The 16,647-nt window shown below is 54.0% G+C and overlaps 1 protein-coding gene across 2 annotated transcripts in view; it reads left to right on the forward strand.

Moving 5' to 3' along the window:
* Positions 1–4,225: 4,225 nt before the first annotated feature.
* Positions 4,226–16,647, forward strand: part of Axl (AXL receptor tyrosine kinase) — a 31,399-nt gene continuing 18,977 nt past the window's right edge. The window contains exons 1-8 of one of the 2 annotated variants that reach the window (XM_047529151.1): positions 4,226–4,588; positions 5,866–6,091; positions 6,405–6,505; positions 7,346–7,522; positions 12,040–12,120; positions 12,246–12,361; positions 15,863–16,073; positions 16,378–16,517. In XM_047529151.1, the coding sequence (XP_047385107.1) occupies positions 4,525–4,588; positions 5,866–6,091; positions 6,405–6,505; positions 7,346–7,522; positions 12,040–12,120; positions 12,246–12,361; positions 15,863–16,073; positions 16,378–16,517 (1,116 nt within the window). In that variant the 5' untranslated portion in view covers positions 4,226–4,524. The remainder of the gene's footprint in view (positions 4,589–5,865; positions 6,092–6,404; positions 6,506–7,345; positions 7,523–12,039; positions 12,121–12,245; positions 12,362–15,862; positions 16,074–16,377; positions 16,518–16,647) is intronic. The other variant, XM_047529150.1, reaches the window with a different exon arrangement.

A 16,647-nucleotide genomic window follows, 5' to 3' on the forward strand; every position in this document is an offset into this window, starting at 1 on the left:
TTAAGTTCTACAGAGGTGGCACAAAACAGTGATATAACAGAATTAAAAGATGAGGCTGAGCCAGGTGAGGTGGTACACACCTGTAATCCCAGCTACTCAGGAGACAGGAGAATCCCAAGCAAGTTCAAGGCCAGCCTCAGCAACTTAGCGAGACTCTGTCTAGAAATAAAAAATAAATGAATGAATTAAAAGGCCTGGGGATGTGGCTCAGTGGTCAAGTGCCCCTGGGTTCGATCCCCAGAACCAGGAAAAAAAAAAAAAAAAAAAAACACATGAAAATTCTGGAAATTAATAGAAACTAAAATACATGCTGAATTCTTGGATTTAACATTACCATTTTTTAATATTTCAAGTGATGTGAGAAGGAATGAAGTTTAAGATTTTTCCTTTTAAAAAAAATTAAGGTGATGACTTGGATTTCCTTTGCACTCAAAAGTCACATTCAGGGAAATCTGGAATGGAATAGAAATACCAGAAAACCAACTCCTTTAAAGAGGCACAAACCTTGCTCTGCATCAATATAAAAAAATGACATCAGAGACTGGGCATAGATCAGGCCCTGAGTTCCATCTGCAACACTGCAAAAGAAAAGGAAGAAGAAAAGAAAGTCAATGTCAGGGTTTCAGTACTAAAAAAATATATAAAGATCTATGAACTCAAGTGGCTTCAATAATAGGAATTACTGAACCCCAAAGTAATTACTAATTAGAATTAGCACAGTCTTCAAATATATTTGTATGTGTGGTAAAATATAGGTAACATTTTAGCACGAAGTATGCAATTTAGTGAAATTAAGTACATTCACACAGTGTGAATAGCCATCAACACTATCCCTAAAACTTTCATCATCTCCAACAAAAACTACCTACTCAGTCACTTCCCCTTTGCATTTTACCCTTTCTTTTTTCTTTTTTGGAGCTGGGGGTAGAAACTGGAACACATTCCATCATTCAGTTACATTCCCAGTCTTATTTATTTATTTACTTATTCAGGTGTTGAATCCAGGGGTTCTCTACTACGGAGTTCCTGAGGCTGGTCTCGAACTTGCAGTCCTCCTGCCTCAGCCTCCTGAGTTGCTGGGATTACAGGCGTGTTCCACCATGCCCAGTTCGAGGCCTGTTTGAAATCAGATCAAGGGGTGGGGCTGTAGCTTAGTGGTAGAGTGCTTGCTCCTACCCCTCACAAGGCCCTGGCTTCCATCTCTCAAGGCCCTGCATTTGATTTATTATTAATAAATAAATAAATAAAATAAGATCAACTGCTGTCTCTTCCTTTCAAATCCCACCAGTGGTTTCCCACCATAGAATAAAGACAAAGCCCTTCCCAGGCTTCCCAGGGTGTAGGATGAAATCCTCCCTGTTCCATCCTACCCCCTGCTCCTGCCTCCATTCATTCAAGTCACCAAAGGGCCTCCCCAGAGTTCACCCTGTCTGCCGCAGGCCTACCTCGCGGCCTTTGCACTGGCCGTTCTGCCTGCCTGGAATGGTCTTCTCAACATGATTCATTCACTGATTTCCTTCAGGTCTCATTCACAACCTCAGAGAGGCCTTCTGTAGCCATCCTCTCTGAAACAGCTCCTCCACTCTTCGCTGTCCCCTCCCCTTCTTTTCTTCTCCTCAAGGCCCCATCCTGCATCCTAACAGATATCCTTGTGCTTCTTGTTCCTCTTCCCCTTAGAATAGGAGTTCCATGAGGACATGGACTTGGCTTGCTCACTATAGAAGCACCAGCCCCCAGCACAAAGGGCATTTCTACACCTGTCCTTTTCATTAAAAAAAAAAAAAAAAAAAAAAAAAAAAAAAGCCTTTCAGCCAGGTATAATGGCACACACCTATAATCCTAGTGATGCAAGAGGATCACAAGTTCAAGGCCAGCCTTGACAGCTGGGCAAGACCTTGTCTCAAAAAATAAAATAAAACAAAAAGAGCTGGGGATATAGCTCAATGTGAGAGTGACTCTGCATTTAATCCCCAATACCAAAAAAAACAAAAAAACCTATTTCCAGGTAAACTGCAGACACACGTGATCGTAGGTACTTGGCAAAGAGTGCTTGAGTGAGGGGCTAGGGTTGTGGCTCAGTGGTAGCGTGCTCGCCTAGCATGCGTGAAGCTCCTGGGTTTGATTCTCAGCACTACATAAAAATAAAATAAAGGTATCATGTCTACCTACAACTAAAACAAAATATTAAAAAAAAAAAGTCTTATTGGCTCCGCTGAGCTCTAGGTGGGTAGAGATTCCCCAGTATATCTAAACAAGGGGGCAGAACTTTGCACATAGTTACAATTATTGTCACTTATATGTCAAGGCCAAAATTGTGCCAACAAATCTATAATGACAACCCATGCAAAGTGCTGCCCCCCCCAAAAAAAAAGAAAGAAAGAGGACAGGGTGGGATAGGGTGTTGAGAGTCAACAACGTGAGGGCCTCGGTCAGACTGGGAGGGGCCAGGCAGCCATGCAATGGAGAGGGGACCATAGAGGATGCAGATGAGGGGTAAGTAGGAGTTGGGGACAGAGCTGCAGGAAGATGCTCCCTGGCCTGTAAGGAAGTTCTTTGAGTCAGAAAGGGAAAGACACGAGGTGGGGGAAGGTCAGGTGACTGAGGGGGTCCTCATGGGCCTCTGTAAGTCGCTTTGTCTAAAAGGTTGGGGGCAAGGGAGGAAGCAGGTTTGATTGGGATTGGGAAACATCCTTCTGACTGCTGAATGGGAGGCAGATTGGAGGGAGAAGGAGCAGAGGCTGGCAGCCCAGGAAGGAGGTTGGAGTGGGTGCCGGCGGGAGACCATGGGGTTGAACCAGGGTGAAATTATGGGGAGAAATGAGGGCAAATGGGAGAGAGGTCTGTGAACTGATGTCCCATGGATATCAGTAACTGGCTGTAGAGAGGGCAGTGTCCAGGAGGACCCCAAGGCTCAGGTTTGGGTGATGGGATGAATGCTGGGGCCATCACTGATGTGGGATACAAAGGAGACAGCCCAGAGGCTAATGGGGAAGGGTCCTGAGTGACCCGCTGAGGAGTGAGGTGCTCACACCAAGGGCAGTGGGAAGCCATGGCCAAGAAGGGAAGAAACAGGGTCTCCTTTGGGTCTCAGAAACATCCCTCTGGTTGCTGAACAGGAGATGGATTGGAGGGAGAGTGACAGAAGAAGAAAGGAGCAGGCAGAGAGAAGGGGACAGGGAAAGAGACACCAGGAAGCCAAACAGACAGGACTTAGTGATGAGTTGTAGGGATACCGAGACCCAAATGGCCAAGAGCAGAGCTGGGCACCTAGCCACCTCCTACATAAGACTCCCAGGCATGCAGAGCCCCCTGTGCCCAATACGCAGGGACACAGGAATGGATGTGCAGGGGGAGCCAATACACAGGTCCCAGATCTGCAAGGACCTGGATGCACAATGAGGCCAGAGGGCGGGAACAGTGCAAGTGCAGAGACAGAGATGAGAAGCCAAAACCACGGGCACCTTGTCAGCTGTCATCGCCACGTGCAAGGAACTGCGTGCACTTTGACCTAGATCATCCTCCAGCTAGCCTGCTCCATGGACCCTGTTCCTATTCCCAACTTGCGCTGAGGGACGGAGGCCAGTCACTTGCCCACAGTCGCACCATTAGTGGGAATGCTGAGACTCCAAATCGGGTCTGGGGTGCGTCCATGAGTGCACACACACACTGGTGTGCAGCTTCTATGTCTAAGTGGGCTTTGTGGTGTCTGGGCATCTGGATCTCCTGAGGATGCCCATCCTGCAGCGAACTTCCATTTCTGAGCTTTCCCTAGGAGGCAGCTCCCGACCTGGTTTGTCTGAGGGTGTCCATGGGCAGGCAGCGTGCCCCTGCGAGTCTCTGCCTGTCCCAGGCTCTGTGTCAATGCCGTCTGAGTGTGTGTGTGTGTGTGTGTGTGTGTGTGTGTGTGTGTCCTTTTCCAAGGAGCCCTGAGTGTAAGAGCGAGTGAAGGGCCAAGGAGGCCTGGCTGGGGTTGGGCTGGGGGTGGAGGCAGAGAGGGGGACGTCGCGGGCTGAGAGGGGAGTGGAGTTCTGGAAGAATGTTTACCAGACCCAGAGAGAGCCCAGAGGGACAGCGCCCAGAACCCAACACGGAGGCGCACGGCTCCCGCCTTATGGGCCCAGGATAGGGGCGCAGTCACCAGGGTCCCCTTCCCCCTTCACAGCCTCCCTCCAAGGCCCCTTTAAGACCGGACTGGTCCTCTCGTGTCGGAGTTAACCCCTTTCTGTCCAGGTGGCCCCCTGGGCTCCCGCCCGGTGGGCGGAGGCAGAGGGGGAGCCAGGGGCGGGGAAAGGGTTGTCCGAAGTCTGGGAGAGCGAGCAGGCCGGGGAGCCGGGAAGGCGGCTGCCGAGGAGCGCGGAGCGGAGCCGGCAGAGGGGCCCCGCTGTGCCAGCCGGGCAGTGCCAAATCCGGGGAGCCCAGAGCTGGGGGGAGGGCCGGGGACAGCCCGGCCCTGCCCCCTCCCTGCGGGGTGCCCAGCAACTTCAGAGGAAAGTTTGGCACCGACTGCGTGGTGGTGCTCCGAGGATGGGCTGGGCTCCGCTGGCCTGGTGCTTGGTGCTGTGCTGCTGGGGGTGCGTGACCCCCAAGGGTGAGTAATGGGGGCTCTTTGGGGCAGGGCCACCCACCAAGGGGCAAGGGAAGTGGAGAGAGGAGGCGGGAGATGGATGGCAGGTGGTAGGGGGTGCTGGGCTGCCTTAGGGAGTTTCCTTGGTACAACGGAGAGGGGACTTCTAGAGAGGGAGATGGAAAAACAGACTCCGAACTATCAAGACCACAGAAGAAGAGAGGGGACTGAGAGAGGAACAGAAGGACAAGGAACGGAAACTGGGAGGGCCAGAGACGGGAGAAATGGAGGCAGACAGGAGAAGGTGAGGGAGGGGCGGGAGCCCAGGGGAGAGGGGCAGAGCAGGGCGGGGAAGGCAGGCAGCAGTCTTCACCAAGCAGCCCCGAGGAGGTGGCAGGACCAGGGCTCTGGAATCCTGAAGTTTCCCTTATCATAGTCAACCTCCCTGCACCTGTCCCTGCCCACCGCAGTCTGCTCGTCCCTTCTGCCTCCAGTTGTCATCCCTGTGGGGCTCCATTTCTCTCTCCCTCTCTCTTTATCTTTATCTTTATCTGCCTTTCTTTCATTTATTTCTCATAACCCAGGGGAACGTTATCACTGAGCTACATCCCCATCCCTTTTTATTTTTCCTTTAGAGAGAGGGTCTCGATAAATTCCTTAGGGGCTCACTAAGATGCCGAGGCTGGCCTTGAACTTGTGATCCTCCTGCCTCAGCCTCCCAAGTCGCTGGGATTATAAGTGTGAGCCACAGTGCCACAATGTCCGGCTTCTCCCTGTTCATGTTCTTCTCTCTCTCTCCACCCTTTTTGCCCCTCTTGAGGGATATTTCTTCATTTCTTTCTCCATCTCTTCCTTTATCTCTCTTCCTCTCTTTCTCCCCATGCCTGACTTTCTCTGGCTTCCTGGTGTCTGTCTCTGTCTTTCCATCTCCCTCTTCTCCCTCCCATCTCTCTTCCCAGCCCCTTTTCTTCCCCTGTATCCACCAGCCTGATCTGTTAAGTCTCTAGAGACCCTCAAGGGCAGGCACTGGCCTTGCCAGGCAATCCAGGGCGTGGGAGGCTGCCAGATCCCCAGCCTCCTTCCCAACGGAGGGATGGATGCTGGACCTCAGTCCCCTGGGAAAATTCCCATCCTCCCCCAAGCCTAGGCCCTCCACCCCCTTCTGAGGTCACTCTACAACTATGTGGGCCTAAGGGCCTGGCGGGGTCCTGGCAACCAGTGGGCAGGCAGAGACAGGGTGGAACTGAGGAGCTGGAGGGAATTAGGGGTTCCTAAGCTCCTAAGCTCCCATTTCCCCATAGGAGCACAGGCTGAGGCTGATGGCCCCTTTGTGGGGAGCCCAGGGAACATCACCGGTGCCCGAGGAATGGTGGGGACCCTTCGATGTGAGCTCCAGGTTCAGGGGGAGCCCCCGGAGGTGACCTGGCTTCAGAACGGACAGATCCTAGAACTGGCAGACAGCACACAAACCCAGGTGCCCCTGGGTGAAGACTGGGATGATGATTGGAAAGTGGTCAGCCAACTCAGGTGTGCAGTCCCCCCCACTCCCACACCCTTCCTACCTCTGGCAACACCTCCCTCCATCAAGCAGAGGATGAAAAGGCAAGGGCAAGGGCCCCTCCCGGTCAGAATCCCAGCTTGACCACTTGCTGGCTGTGTGGCTTGAGCTGGTGACTTGACCTCTGGGTTTCACTTTCTTCTTCTGTAAAATGAATTAAAAATAGTATCTACTTCACCCTTCCTGTGAGTTTTCAGTCCAGGCCCCCACTCCCAGTTCTGGTGACCTCTTCCAGTGTTCAGCTCTGACCCCCCCACCTCTCCATCCCTCCTCTTCTGCCAGAATCTCGTCCCTGCAGCTTATGGATGCAGGACAGTACCAGTGTGCAGTGGTCCTGGGAGGACAGACCTTCGTGTCCCAGCCTGGCTACATAGGGCTGGAAGGTGAGTCCTGGGGTCAGATGTTCTGAGGGGTCAGAGGGTGCTGGGGGGTTCAAGGTGACCCCTGGGGACATACAACCTAGGAATGTCAGAGATCTTCAGAGGTCAGGAAGCCGTGAGCTCACAAATTATGGGGGAGCAGGTTTGAGGGATTATATGATCTTGGGGAGAAGATATCTTAGGGGTTGTTAGATGCCCTGGAGAACAGACATGCTTGGGGTGGGACATGCTGGGGTTCGAGTAAGGACTCAGAGGCAGGTGACTTAACTGTCTTCCCCCATCTCCAGGGACTTCAGTTCCCCCTCGGTAAGATGAGATAAGGAGTCACACATTCTGGAAAAGAGACATAAACCAGGCGTGTTGGTGCATGTCTGTAATCCCAGCTATTCCAGAAACTGAGGCAGGAGGATTGTGATTTTGAGGCCAGCCTTAGCAACCTAGCAAGATCCTGTCTCAAAAAATAAAAAATGGCTGGGGACGTAGCTCAGAGGTACAGCACCCCTGGGTTCATCCCCAGTGCACCCCACACACATAGACACGGGAGGGAGGGAGGGAGGAAGGAAGGAAAGAAGGAACGAAGGAAGGAAGGAAGGGAGAAAAGAAACATGAGGGGCTCAGGTATGTTGGGGGTCAGGCCTGGGGGAATCAGATGTCGGGCTTATGTATCCTGGGAATAGGTCTGAAGGGTCAGTCATCTAAAGGAGGCTCAGGTGCCCTGCAGATTCAAACATGCGGTTGATAAGAGACCTTGCAAGGTGAATCTGGTGTCCAGAGCCTCAGTCACATCTTAGTGGTGGCTCGTATACCTGGGAGGTTCAGAGGTACCCCACACTGTCCCCACAGGCCTGCCTTACTTCCTGGAGGAGCCTGAAGACAGGATTGTGACAGCTGACACCCCCTTCAACTTGAGCTGCTGGGCCCAGGGACCCCCAGAACCTGTGAACCTACTCTGGCTCCAGGATGCTGTCCCTCTGCACCCGGACATGGCCCACAGCCCCCAGCACAGCCTGCATGTCCCAGGTGAGTCTGGGGATATGGGCCAGGTCAGCAGAGAAGGAAGGCAAGGGGAAGGTGGGACAAGATAGCCCTTTACGCACCAGCTCTGCGTACTGCCCGCCCTGTCCCCTGTCTCTCTCTCTGCTCTGGGTCTGTCCCCTATTTCTCTCTGAGTGCCTTCCTCTGCCTCTTTCTGTCCATTCTCCATCTCCCTGCTTCTCTGTGCCTTTCTCACTGTTCGTCTGTGTACACGTCCGTCTTTCTGTCTCTCTGCCTCTCTCTCCCTCCATTCACCCCTGCCTCTCTCTGAATAGCATTCTTTGTCCTGGATTTCCTCCGAGCTGTTCTGTGGTCCAAGTGTGCGGGCCTGGTGCCCCTTTGTCAGCCCTTGACCCAAAAAGGGCACCGGAACCAACCATCCCCTCTTCTCTTGCACATCCCCCCATGACCTGTCTACCTCCAGAGAACCCTGCCGACCTTGGTCAAGGGCAGGACATCTGCCTGAAGAAGAAAGAAGGGGGAAAGTAGAGACAGAGAAAGATAATTACAAAGAGACCGAATGGGAGACAGAGAAGGGCTAGGTCACAGAGGTGACCCAAGATAGAGTCAGGACAAGTGGTGGAGAGCCCTCCTTCTGCGTGACCCTCTCCTTCTGCATCACGTAGAAGGGACACCTTGCTTGGGGTCACATGGTGATCAGAGGCAGAACTGACAGACCTTGCATATGGATGTCCCCCTTATGGAGGGAGGAGAGACAGGGACATGGATGGGGGCAGCTCAGTCAGGGGAGGTACTTCCCTGGCCCCAAACTGCTGCTTCCCTCTGCTGGGGTGAGGAGTGGTCTCCTGGGGTGCAGGAGGTGCTCACATTCCCAGCATTCCTGGAGCCCTGAGTGTGCAAGGAAGCAGTGGTGACCATGCTGGCCCCCCAGAGGGGTGACTCAGGCCCATGGCTCAAGTGGCCGGGTAGGGGCCTGAGTCAGCCTGGCAGGACACAGGAGAGGGAGAGGAGGGAGGGGGAGAGGTACAAGAGGGTCTGTGTGTGTATCAGTGTGCAGCGACACAGGGACAGACACACACAGAGTGGTGTGTCTGTGTAGGTCCCTCTCTGTGTTTGTGTTCACAGCTGTTGACACAGTGTGAGTGGAGTCTGGGGAGGGTGTAAGTGTGTTTTGTGGCTACTTTGCACACCGCTCTGTATGGATGTGACAGCGTCCGCTCACGGTGTGCACCTGTGGGTGCGAGCGTGTCCGGGCGTGGGCTTCTGTCCCCCTGTGAGTCAGCATGTGTCGGTGGATGAGTTGGTGTGCTTCTTATTGGCTGTCGTAGGTGCGTGTCCATGGATGTCTCTATGTGTTGGCACAAGTCTGTCACCACTAAGTCCCCTGTCTGAGAGTGTGAGAGATGAGAGGTTCTCGGCAGCACCGTGACAACACCCTCCTGCTTCCGTCTGGTCTCCCCACGCCTATTGGCCCAGCTGCCTCTTAGGGGCTGAACTCAGGATGCCCTCCGGCCAGTGTGCATCTGCACCTTGGTGCCAACCGTACGTCCATGGCAGCGTCTCCCTTCTTGGGCGTCCACGACAGGCCTTGGTGTTTGCTTGACTTTTCTCGTATCACCCTTCATCTCCATGAATGTGAAGCAACCTAAATGTGTCTGGCTGGTTTGGCAGAGATGAAGGCTTAGCTGTGTGTGTGTAACAGAGAGCAGGCAGGGCGGCATTAACCACCCCGTGCCTGCTGAGGCTCTGCGTCTCCAGCCTCGCCTGCTCGCTGGCTGGCCTGCGGGTCTCAAGGAGCAGAGAGGGTTGTGTTTGCAAGCTCCGGCCCCCATGCGCGTTGCATTGTTAGATGTTTGTGATGAATGCGTGCACGTGTGCTTCTGTGTTTACGTTTGTCCTGTCGTTGACTCATTTGTGTATGTGCGTCAGCGTCAGCCCTGAGTGTTTACGAGGAAGCCACTGCGCATCGGTGTCACTGAGGGTCTAGGACGAGCATCAGCCCTGGCAATCTGAGTAGCCTGGCCAGTGTGTGCCTTAGTGCTAATGACGGCCTCTGTGTGTTTAAGTGTGATTCATTGTGTGGTGTGGGAGGAGGTGCCTCGTGCAGGAATTTTGTCCGTTTGTGTGCGTCTGTCCCTCTATCTGCTCAGGGTGTGTCCTCTTTCTCCTATCATCCCTCATTCCCTCAGAAAAGGCTTGGAGGGGGGAGCACGCGGGAGGCAGTACATCTGGAAAGCACATCTGGAGTAGGCCACAGCCTGCTGGAGGGGAGGGGTCCCAGACCCCTTGGTCCCTCCAGTCCCCCTCCCTCAAGGTGCAGCCCCTGGGGCCTGGGAAGGGGGTCCCGGCCAGGCCCCCAGGCCAGGCGGAAGTGCCGGGGTGGGGGGGCCCTGGTGACTCACGCGGGGGCAGGAATGCTGCGGTCGGAACTGGACCCGGCTCCAGAACCCCCCTCCGCCCCGGGGCTGCTCGTCCCAGCGCCAGCTCCCGCACCCTGACCCTGGCGGGTCTCCACGTGCCAGGTGGCTGGAGCCCACCCAGCTCCCGCCCCCTCGGGCCGCCGGGTCGTCCTGTTCCTCTCCTTGGCGGCGGGGGCTGCGGCGGGCTCGGGCACCTGACCTTGGCTGGGGACGGCAACTGGGCAGCCGCGGCGGAGGCGCTTCTCTGCCCACCCCCTTCCGGCCGCTGTGACTTTCCCCCATTCCACTCCCTCTGCTGACGGAGAAAAGGAAACTTTGTGTCTGCAGACAGAGGCCGCCCTCCAGAGCGAAGCCGGTGGTGGGAACAGGGACGCACGCACGCGGCTCCACCGAGCTCACCAGTGCATGCGAGGCACAGATCCGCAGGCCCACGCCCGACCCATAGATGACGCACACACTCACAGGCGGCTCACAGAAGGGCAGGCTGAAAACTTGGTCCTTGCACATCCTGTCCCGCGGACGTTGCGCGTCTGTGTGTGTTGTATAGCAGCGTGTTGGGAATCTCCTGTGTGTGTGTGTGTGTGTGTGTGTGTGTGTGTGTGTGTCTCGTGTTTGTCTCTGTACTTTAATGAACCTTTGTGTGAATGTGTGTGCATGTTTATGGGTACTTGTGACGGGTGTGTGTGTGTGTGCGTGTGCGCACAAAGGTGCCTACAAGTATGGAGACACAGATGCACAATCCAGTCCCAGACACTGAACAACAGTTATTCAAGATGCAAACATTAACTTGCTAACCCACAGAATTATGCATTATGTGTCTATGTACATACTCAGAAATGCTCATGAGTTCACAGGTATGCACAAATGCATTCACTCAGCAAACATTTATGGAGCACCTACTGTGTGCTGGGCCACAGTGACAGCAGGGAATGAAACAACACAACCAGCTGGGCACCATGGTGCCTGCCTGTAAGTCCAGTGGCTCCAGAGACTGAGGCAGGAGGATCTCAAGTTCAAAGCCAGCCTCAGCAACTTAGTAAGACCCTGTCTCAAAATAAAAAGGCTCAGTGGTTAAGTGCCTATGGGGTCAATCCCCCCACACACACACAAAAAAAAGCACAAACTGCCCTCCTGGAGCTGACATTCCCACTGGGAGACCCACGGTGAGTAGGACATCCGGGCAACATGCAAAGCCATGGAACAGGGTAACAGGGTGTCATTTGAGAATCAAATGAAGGAAGGAGGGAGTGGGCCACGTGGACATGTGAGGAGACTGTTTCAAGCAAGTACTGTCCCCAGGGCAGTAGCGTGCTTCCTAGGTGTGTGTTCCAGAAGCACCAGGAGGCCAGTGGGATGAGCAAGGAGGAGAGGGGTTGACCCGAGGCACACTTATAAACAAGCACACACTTGTCCTGGTACACGCACCCACATCCTTAAGCACAGGTCTATTTGGTATATATACCTCCATGTATGTCGAAGTCACGTATGTCGAAGTCAGTATGTCTGGGTTTGTGCATGTATGTGAGTGTGCATGCTTATTTGTGTCTGTTGTATGTCTGCTTGTGTGTGTTTCTGTGTGTCTGGTGGTTGTTGCAGTACTGGGATCGAACTCAGGGGTGCTTTACCACTGAACTACACCCCCAGCCTTTTTATTTTTCATTTGGAGACAGGGTCTTTCTAAGTTGCTGAGGGTTTCCCTAAATTGCTGAGGTTGGCCTCGAACTCGTGATCCTCCTGCCTCAGGCTCCTGAGTCACTGGCATTACAGGCGTGCACCACCATGCCTGGCTGCTTCTGTGTGTCTGAATATGTCTGTGGAAGTATGGATGAGGAGGTGTGCTTCTGTGTGCACCTCTGTGTCTTCAGAGTATGACAGAGTGAGTGTGTGAGGCACGTGAGTCCCTGGGTGGGGGAGCCTGAAGCCAGCGATCTGTCCCTGTGTTTGGGGATAGAGTCTGTGTTCCTAACGCACAGCTCTGCCCTCCCCACACTCTCTCTTCTTGCAAGTGCCCAGCAGGCTGGGCTGGCACTGGCTGGGCTGGGTGAGGTAGGGTGGCTCAGCATAGCCTGAGTCTCTGTTCTGGGATCTGACACTGGGCTCCTCTCCCATATGATTCCCTAGGCCTGAATAAGACGTCTACTTTCTCCTGCGAAGCCCATAATGCCAAGGGGGTCACCACATCCCGCACAGCCACCATCACAGGTGACAGAAAAGAGACCTGGGGAGATGGGTGTCTGAGGGAGGGGTTGGGGCCAGGAGGCAGAGGGCAGGGTGGCAGCTTTGGGTAAAGGCTCCCAGGGTCAGTCCCTTCCCTTGTCTGTCTACAGTGCTTCCCCAGCGGCCCCGTGACCTCCATCTGATTTCCCGCCAGCCCACAGAGCTGGAGGTGGCTTGGACCCCAGGCCTGAGCGGCATCTACCCTCTCACCCACTGCACCCTACAGGTGAGATTCCCTGACCTCAGTCACCTCAGTCTCAGGCCTCCTTCTCCCATAGCCACAAGCATTTTCCTCTCCCACCCTTCTAGGCCACTGGTGTATTGAAAGGAAATAGAGTCCTGGGTTCATATTCTGACTCTACTCCCTGCTGGCTGTGCGAGCTTGGGCAAGTCACTTAACCTCTCTGAGTCCCCATTCTCTCATCTATAAAACAGGCATAATGGTAGCACTTACCTGATAGGCTCATTGTAAGAATTCAATAAGGAGAATGCAAGTAAACAACTTAACATAGTATAGGAACGAAGGAACTGTATCATGAATTATGAGCAGTTTTTGTTGTTTTTAGTATTAGTGATATTAACTCTAGCTGGGCCGGAAACCCTGAGACAGAGGGCCTGGAGCTGTGCCCGTCACTCCTGGATACCCACAACTCTGAGCTTCTGCATCTCAGTGCTGACCACTCCGGGTCATCGCTGTCTGGGATGGATTATCGCTGTCTGGAGTGGATCATGGCCTGTGGGTTCTGGGAGGGTCGGAGTTGTCAGTCACACTGGCTCCTCCTTATTGCCCATCACAGAGCAGGAACATTTGCTAGAACAATATGTGATGACTGAGATGAGCTAGACCCTGTTGCTGCCCTGACGTTGCTCCTACTCTAGAGTAAGGAAAACGCCGCTGCACAAACAAGTCACCAGCTCTGGGAACACAGGCCCACTGCTGCTCTGACATTCTCCAAGGTGCGGAAGCTGGAGATGAGGGTGGGGCCGTGCCTGCCACGGGAGACCACCGTCGCTAATGACCTGCGTTTGCTGAGAATCGGCTGCGCTGGGGCCTTGTGCTGGGGCTGCATGCACACCCACTTCTCTGTGAAGGAAGGGCTGTGAATGCACCCATTTTCCAGATGAAGAAATTGAGGCTCAGGGAGTCATTAAGCAGCTCAACCAAGGTCACAGCCAGGAAGTGGCAGAGGCAGGATTCAAACCCATGTCTCTCGAATCCCAAATGATGCTCCTGACCTGCTTTGAGATGGTTTGTAGCCAGTACCTGATTATTTGGGAACTCCTTCCTTCCTTCCTTCCTTCCTTCCTTCCTCCTTCCTTCCTTCCTTCTTCCTTTCCCATTGGGGATGAAACCCAGGGCCTTGGCCATGCCAGTCAAGAGTTCTGCCACAGAGCTCAACCCTAACCCCTAGGAACCATCTTTCTTCTTCTGTTTTCTTTTTTTAAATATATATTTTAGTTGTAGAGGGACACAATGCCTTTCTTTAATTTCTTTATTTGTATGTGGTGCTGAGATGGAATCCAGTGCCTCACACATGCTAGGCAAGCTCCACCTCTGAGCCCCAGCCCCAGCCCTGGAACTTTCTTTCTTACTCTTCTCTGGGCACAACCACCTTGTCTCCTTGTCATTTTAACCCTAGAAGTTAGAAGCTGTTCATCTTGCCCTTTTCAAGTTAAGGAGGTCCTAAGAGCAGAAGTGACCTGTCCCCCATGCCCCTGGCTAGAAGGATAAAGCCAAGATTCACTCTCACAGGGCAACCCAACATGGGAGACCTGAAATCCCAGGCCAGCCATCAGCTGTATCCCCTCCCTGGTGCCGTGGCGCACGCCTGTCATCCCAGCAGCTCAGGAGGCTGAGGCAGGAGGATCTAGAGTTCAAAACCAGCCTCAGCAACTTAGTGAGGCCCTAAGCAACTCAGTGAGACCCTGTCTCTAAATAAAATACAAAAGAGGCTGGGAATGCGGCTCAATGGTCGAGTGCCCCTGAGTTCCATCCCCAGTACAAAAAAAAAAAAAAAAAAGTGTCCCCAGGAAAGCAGAAGTGTGTCCTCTTCCCTCTCCAGGTCTCACTTCCTGCTGTGCTCAGGCTGGGGCTAAATGGCTCCAGAGGGAGGGCCATGGCCGTCCCAGGAAAAAGAGAAGTGGGAGTGGGCATGGGCTGCTGTCTGTACCCATCTCCCCTTTGTCCTGGAAGAGGTTCCTCTTCCCGTCTGTCACTGTGGGTCAGAGAGCAGGCATGGGGACAGCCTCACTCCCTCCTGCTACTCCCCATCTGCCTGCTTCTTCCACGGGTCCCCAGGCAGTGCCATCTTCCCCTGGAAGGACTGGGTGACCTTGGGCAGGCTACCAAACTTATCTGGGTCTCAGCGTCCTCATCAATTAAATGGGAGTGAGAAAAGAGAAGTCAATGGGCTCGTGCAGGAAGGGGCTGCATGGGGAACCTGCCACGGACCTGGTGCTCCAGCAACGTGGAGCTCTTGCCTGGCATGAGCGCGGCCCAAGGTGCCGCTCCCAGCACCACAAAAGGGGAAAACGGAAATGCTGTGGCTGTGATCATGTTCAGACCCGATTGCCGAGCGAGCGTCGTGTCTTTGGACTCTACACCCTGTCAAGTAGAGGCCTGGAGGCCCATTTTCTAGAGACGGAAACTAAGACTCAGAGAAGGTGGGGCACTCACCCTTTGTGAAACAGCAAATAATATCCAAGGTAGGACTTAGTCCCAAGGAATCCGGCTTCAGGGCCCACATCCTTAAGCAGTCCGCTCCAGGGCTGCACAGCTGTACAGGTGTGCAGCATCAGATGCTTGGTGCCAGGCAGCCTCCCACACACATCAAGTAACCATGGCAAGCATCATGTCCATGGTCTCTCCTAAATGCCTGTGTGTGTCCGTTCAGTCAACCTGCAAAGTGGGAACCGCTGTTTTTACTCTTTTTTTTCCCCCCAGTATTACTGGGGATTGAAGCCTGGGTTGCTTTACCACTGAGCCACATCCCTGGCCCACTTTATTTTTTATTTTGGGACAGGATCTCCCTAAATTGCTAAGGCTGGCCTTGAACTCATGATCCTCCTGCCTGAGCCTCCCAAGCTGCTGGGATTACAGGCATGTACCACCGCACCCAGCTAGTTTAGGAAAACTTTTTTTAAAAAAATCAGGGAATTCACCAGGTGCAGTGATGCATGCCTGTAATCCCAGCAACTCTGGAGGCTGAAGCAGGAGGATCACAAGTTCAAGGCCAGCCTCAGCAATTTAGCAAGGCCCTAAGCAACTCAGTGAGACCCTGTCTCTAAATAAAATATTTTTTAAAAGGCTGGGGATGTGGCTCAGTGGTTAGGTGTCCCTGGGTTCAATCCCTGGTACAAAAAAAAAAAAAAAAGTCAAGGAATGCAACTCAAGAAGCCTAGGATGGACCTCAAATCTGCCCATTTTCCAGATAAGGAAACTGAAACTTGGAAAGGGAAAAAGTCTTAAAAGAGTCTTAGCAAAGGTAGCTAAGACATATCATGTACCTCTATGGTTTGTTTGCTTTGCTAATTTAGGCATCCGTATTGTCCCAGGTGGAGCTGCAACACACACACACACACGTGCGTGCACACCCACACACACCCACACACACTCTCACACCCTTGCAGAGATGTGTGGTGGTGCTGGGACACCACAGCAGTCGGGTGTGTGAGGCTGTGCGTGATTGCATGGATGCCCTGTCTTCGCCCCCCTCCTTCTCCTTAGGCTGTGCTGTCAGACGACAGGGTGGGTGTTTGGCTGGGAGAGCCAGACCCCCCGGAGGAGCCCCTCGTCTTGCAGGGATCCGTGCCCCCCCACCAGCTTCGGCTGGGCAGTCTCCATCCTCACAGCCCTTATCACATCCGGGTGTCCTGCACCAGCAGCCAGGGCCCCTCGCCCTGGACCCACTGGCTCCCCGTGGAGACACCGGAGGGAGGTAAGAGGGGCTGGGGAGGGACTTGGCCCCCGCCCACTGACCTTGCCTGCACCGGCTCTCCCACAGCATCTCCTCTCACCCCTTCGCCCCACAGGGCCACGGTCTCCCTCCTGTCCGGTTCCTGACCCCTCAGCCCTGCCCACTGGCACCTCTCCCAGATCTCTGCCCTGCGCTTCCGCTCATGGGAGGCTTGCTTGAGTTCCCCGCGCGTGTGCCCTTTGCACCCTGCCTCCACTTCCTGGGGACAGGGGAGGGGGTCAGAAAGAGGTGGGGGTGCCAGCTTCCCCTCTTCCCTGTCCTCCAGTGCCCCTGGGTCCCCCTGAGAACGTTAGCGCCATGCGGAATGGGAGCCAGGCCCTCGTGTGTTGGCAGGAGCCAAGGGCGCCCCTGCAGGGCACCCTGTTAGGGTACCGGCTGGCGTATCGAGGCCAGGACACCCCAGAGGTGGGTGCTGCTGGCTGGGTTAGGGTGGAATGCTTGTGGGAGGAGGGAGATGGGGAGAAGAAGATGACAAGGTAGACGGTTGTGCAGGTTGGAGTTTACTACACATTCACATCACGCCTACAGCAGAACA

The sequence above is a fragment of the Sciurus carolinensis genome, chromosome 16, assembly GCF_902686445.1.
Source record: "Sciurus carolinensis chromosome 16, mSciCar1.2, whole genome shotgun sequence".
Taxonomy (NCBI): domain Eukaryota; kingdom Metazoa; phylum Chordata; class Mammalia; order Rodentia; family Sciuridae; genus Sciurus; species Sciurus carolinensis.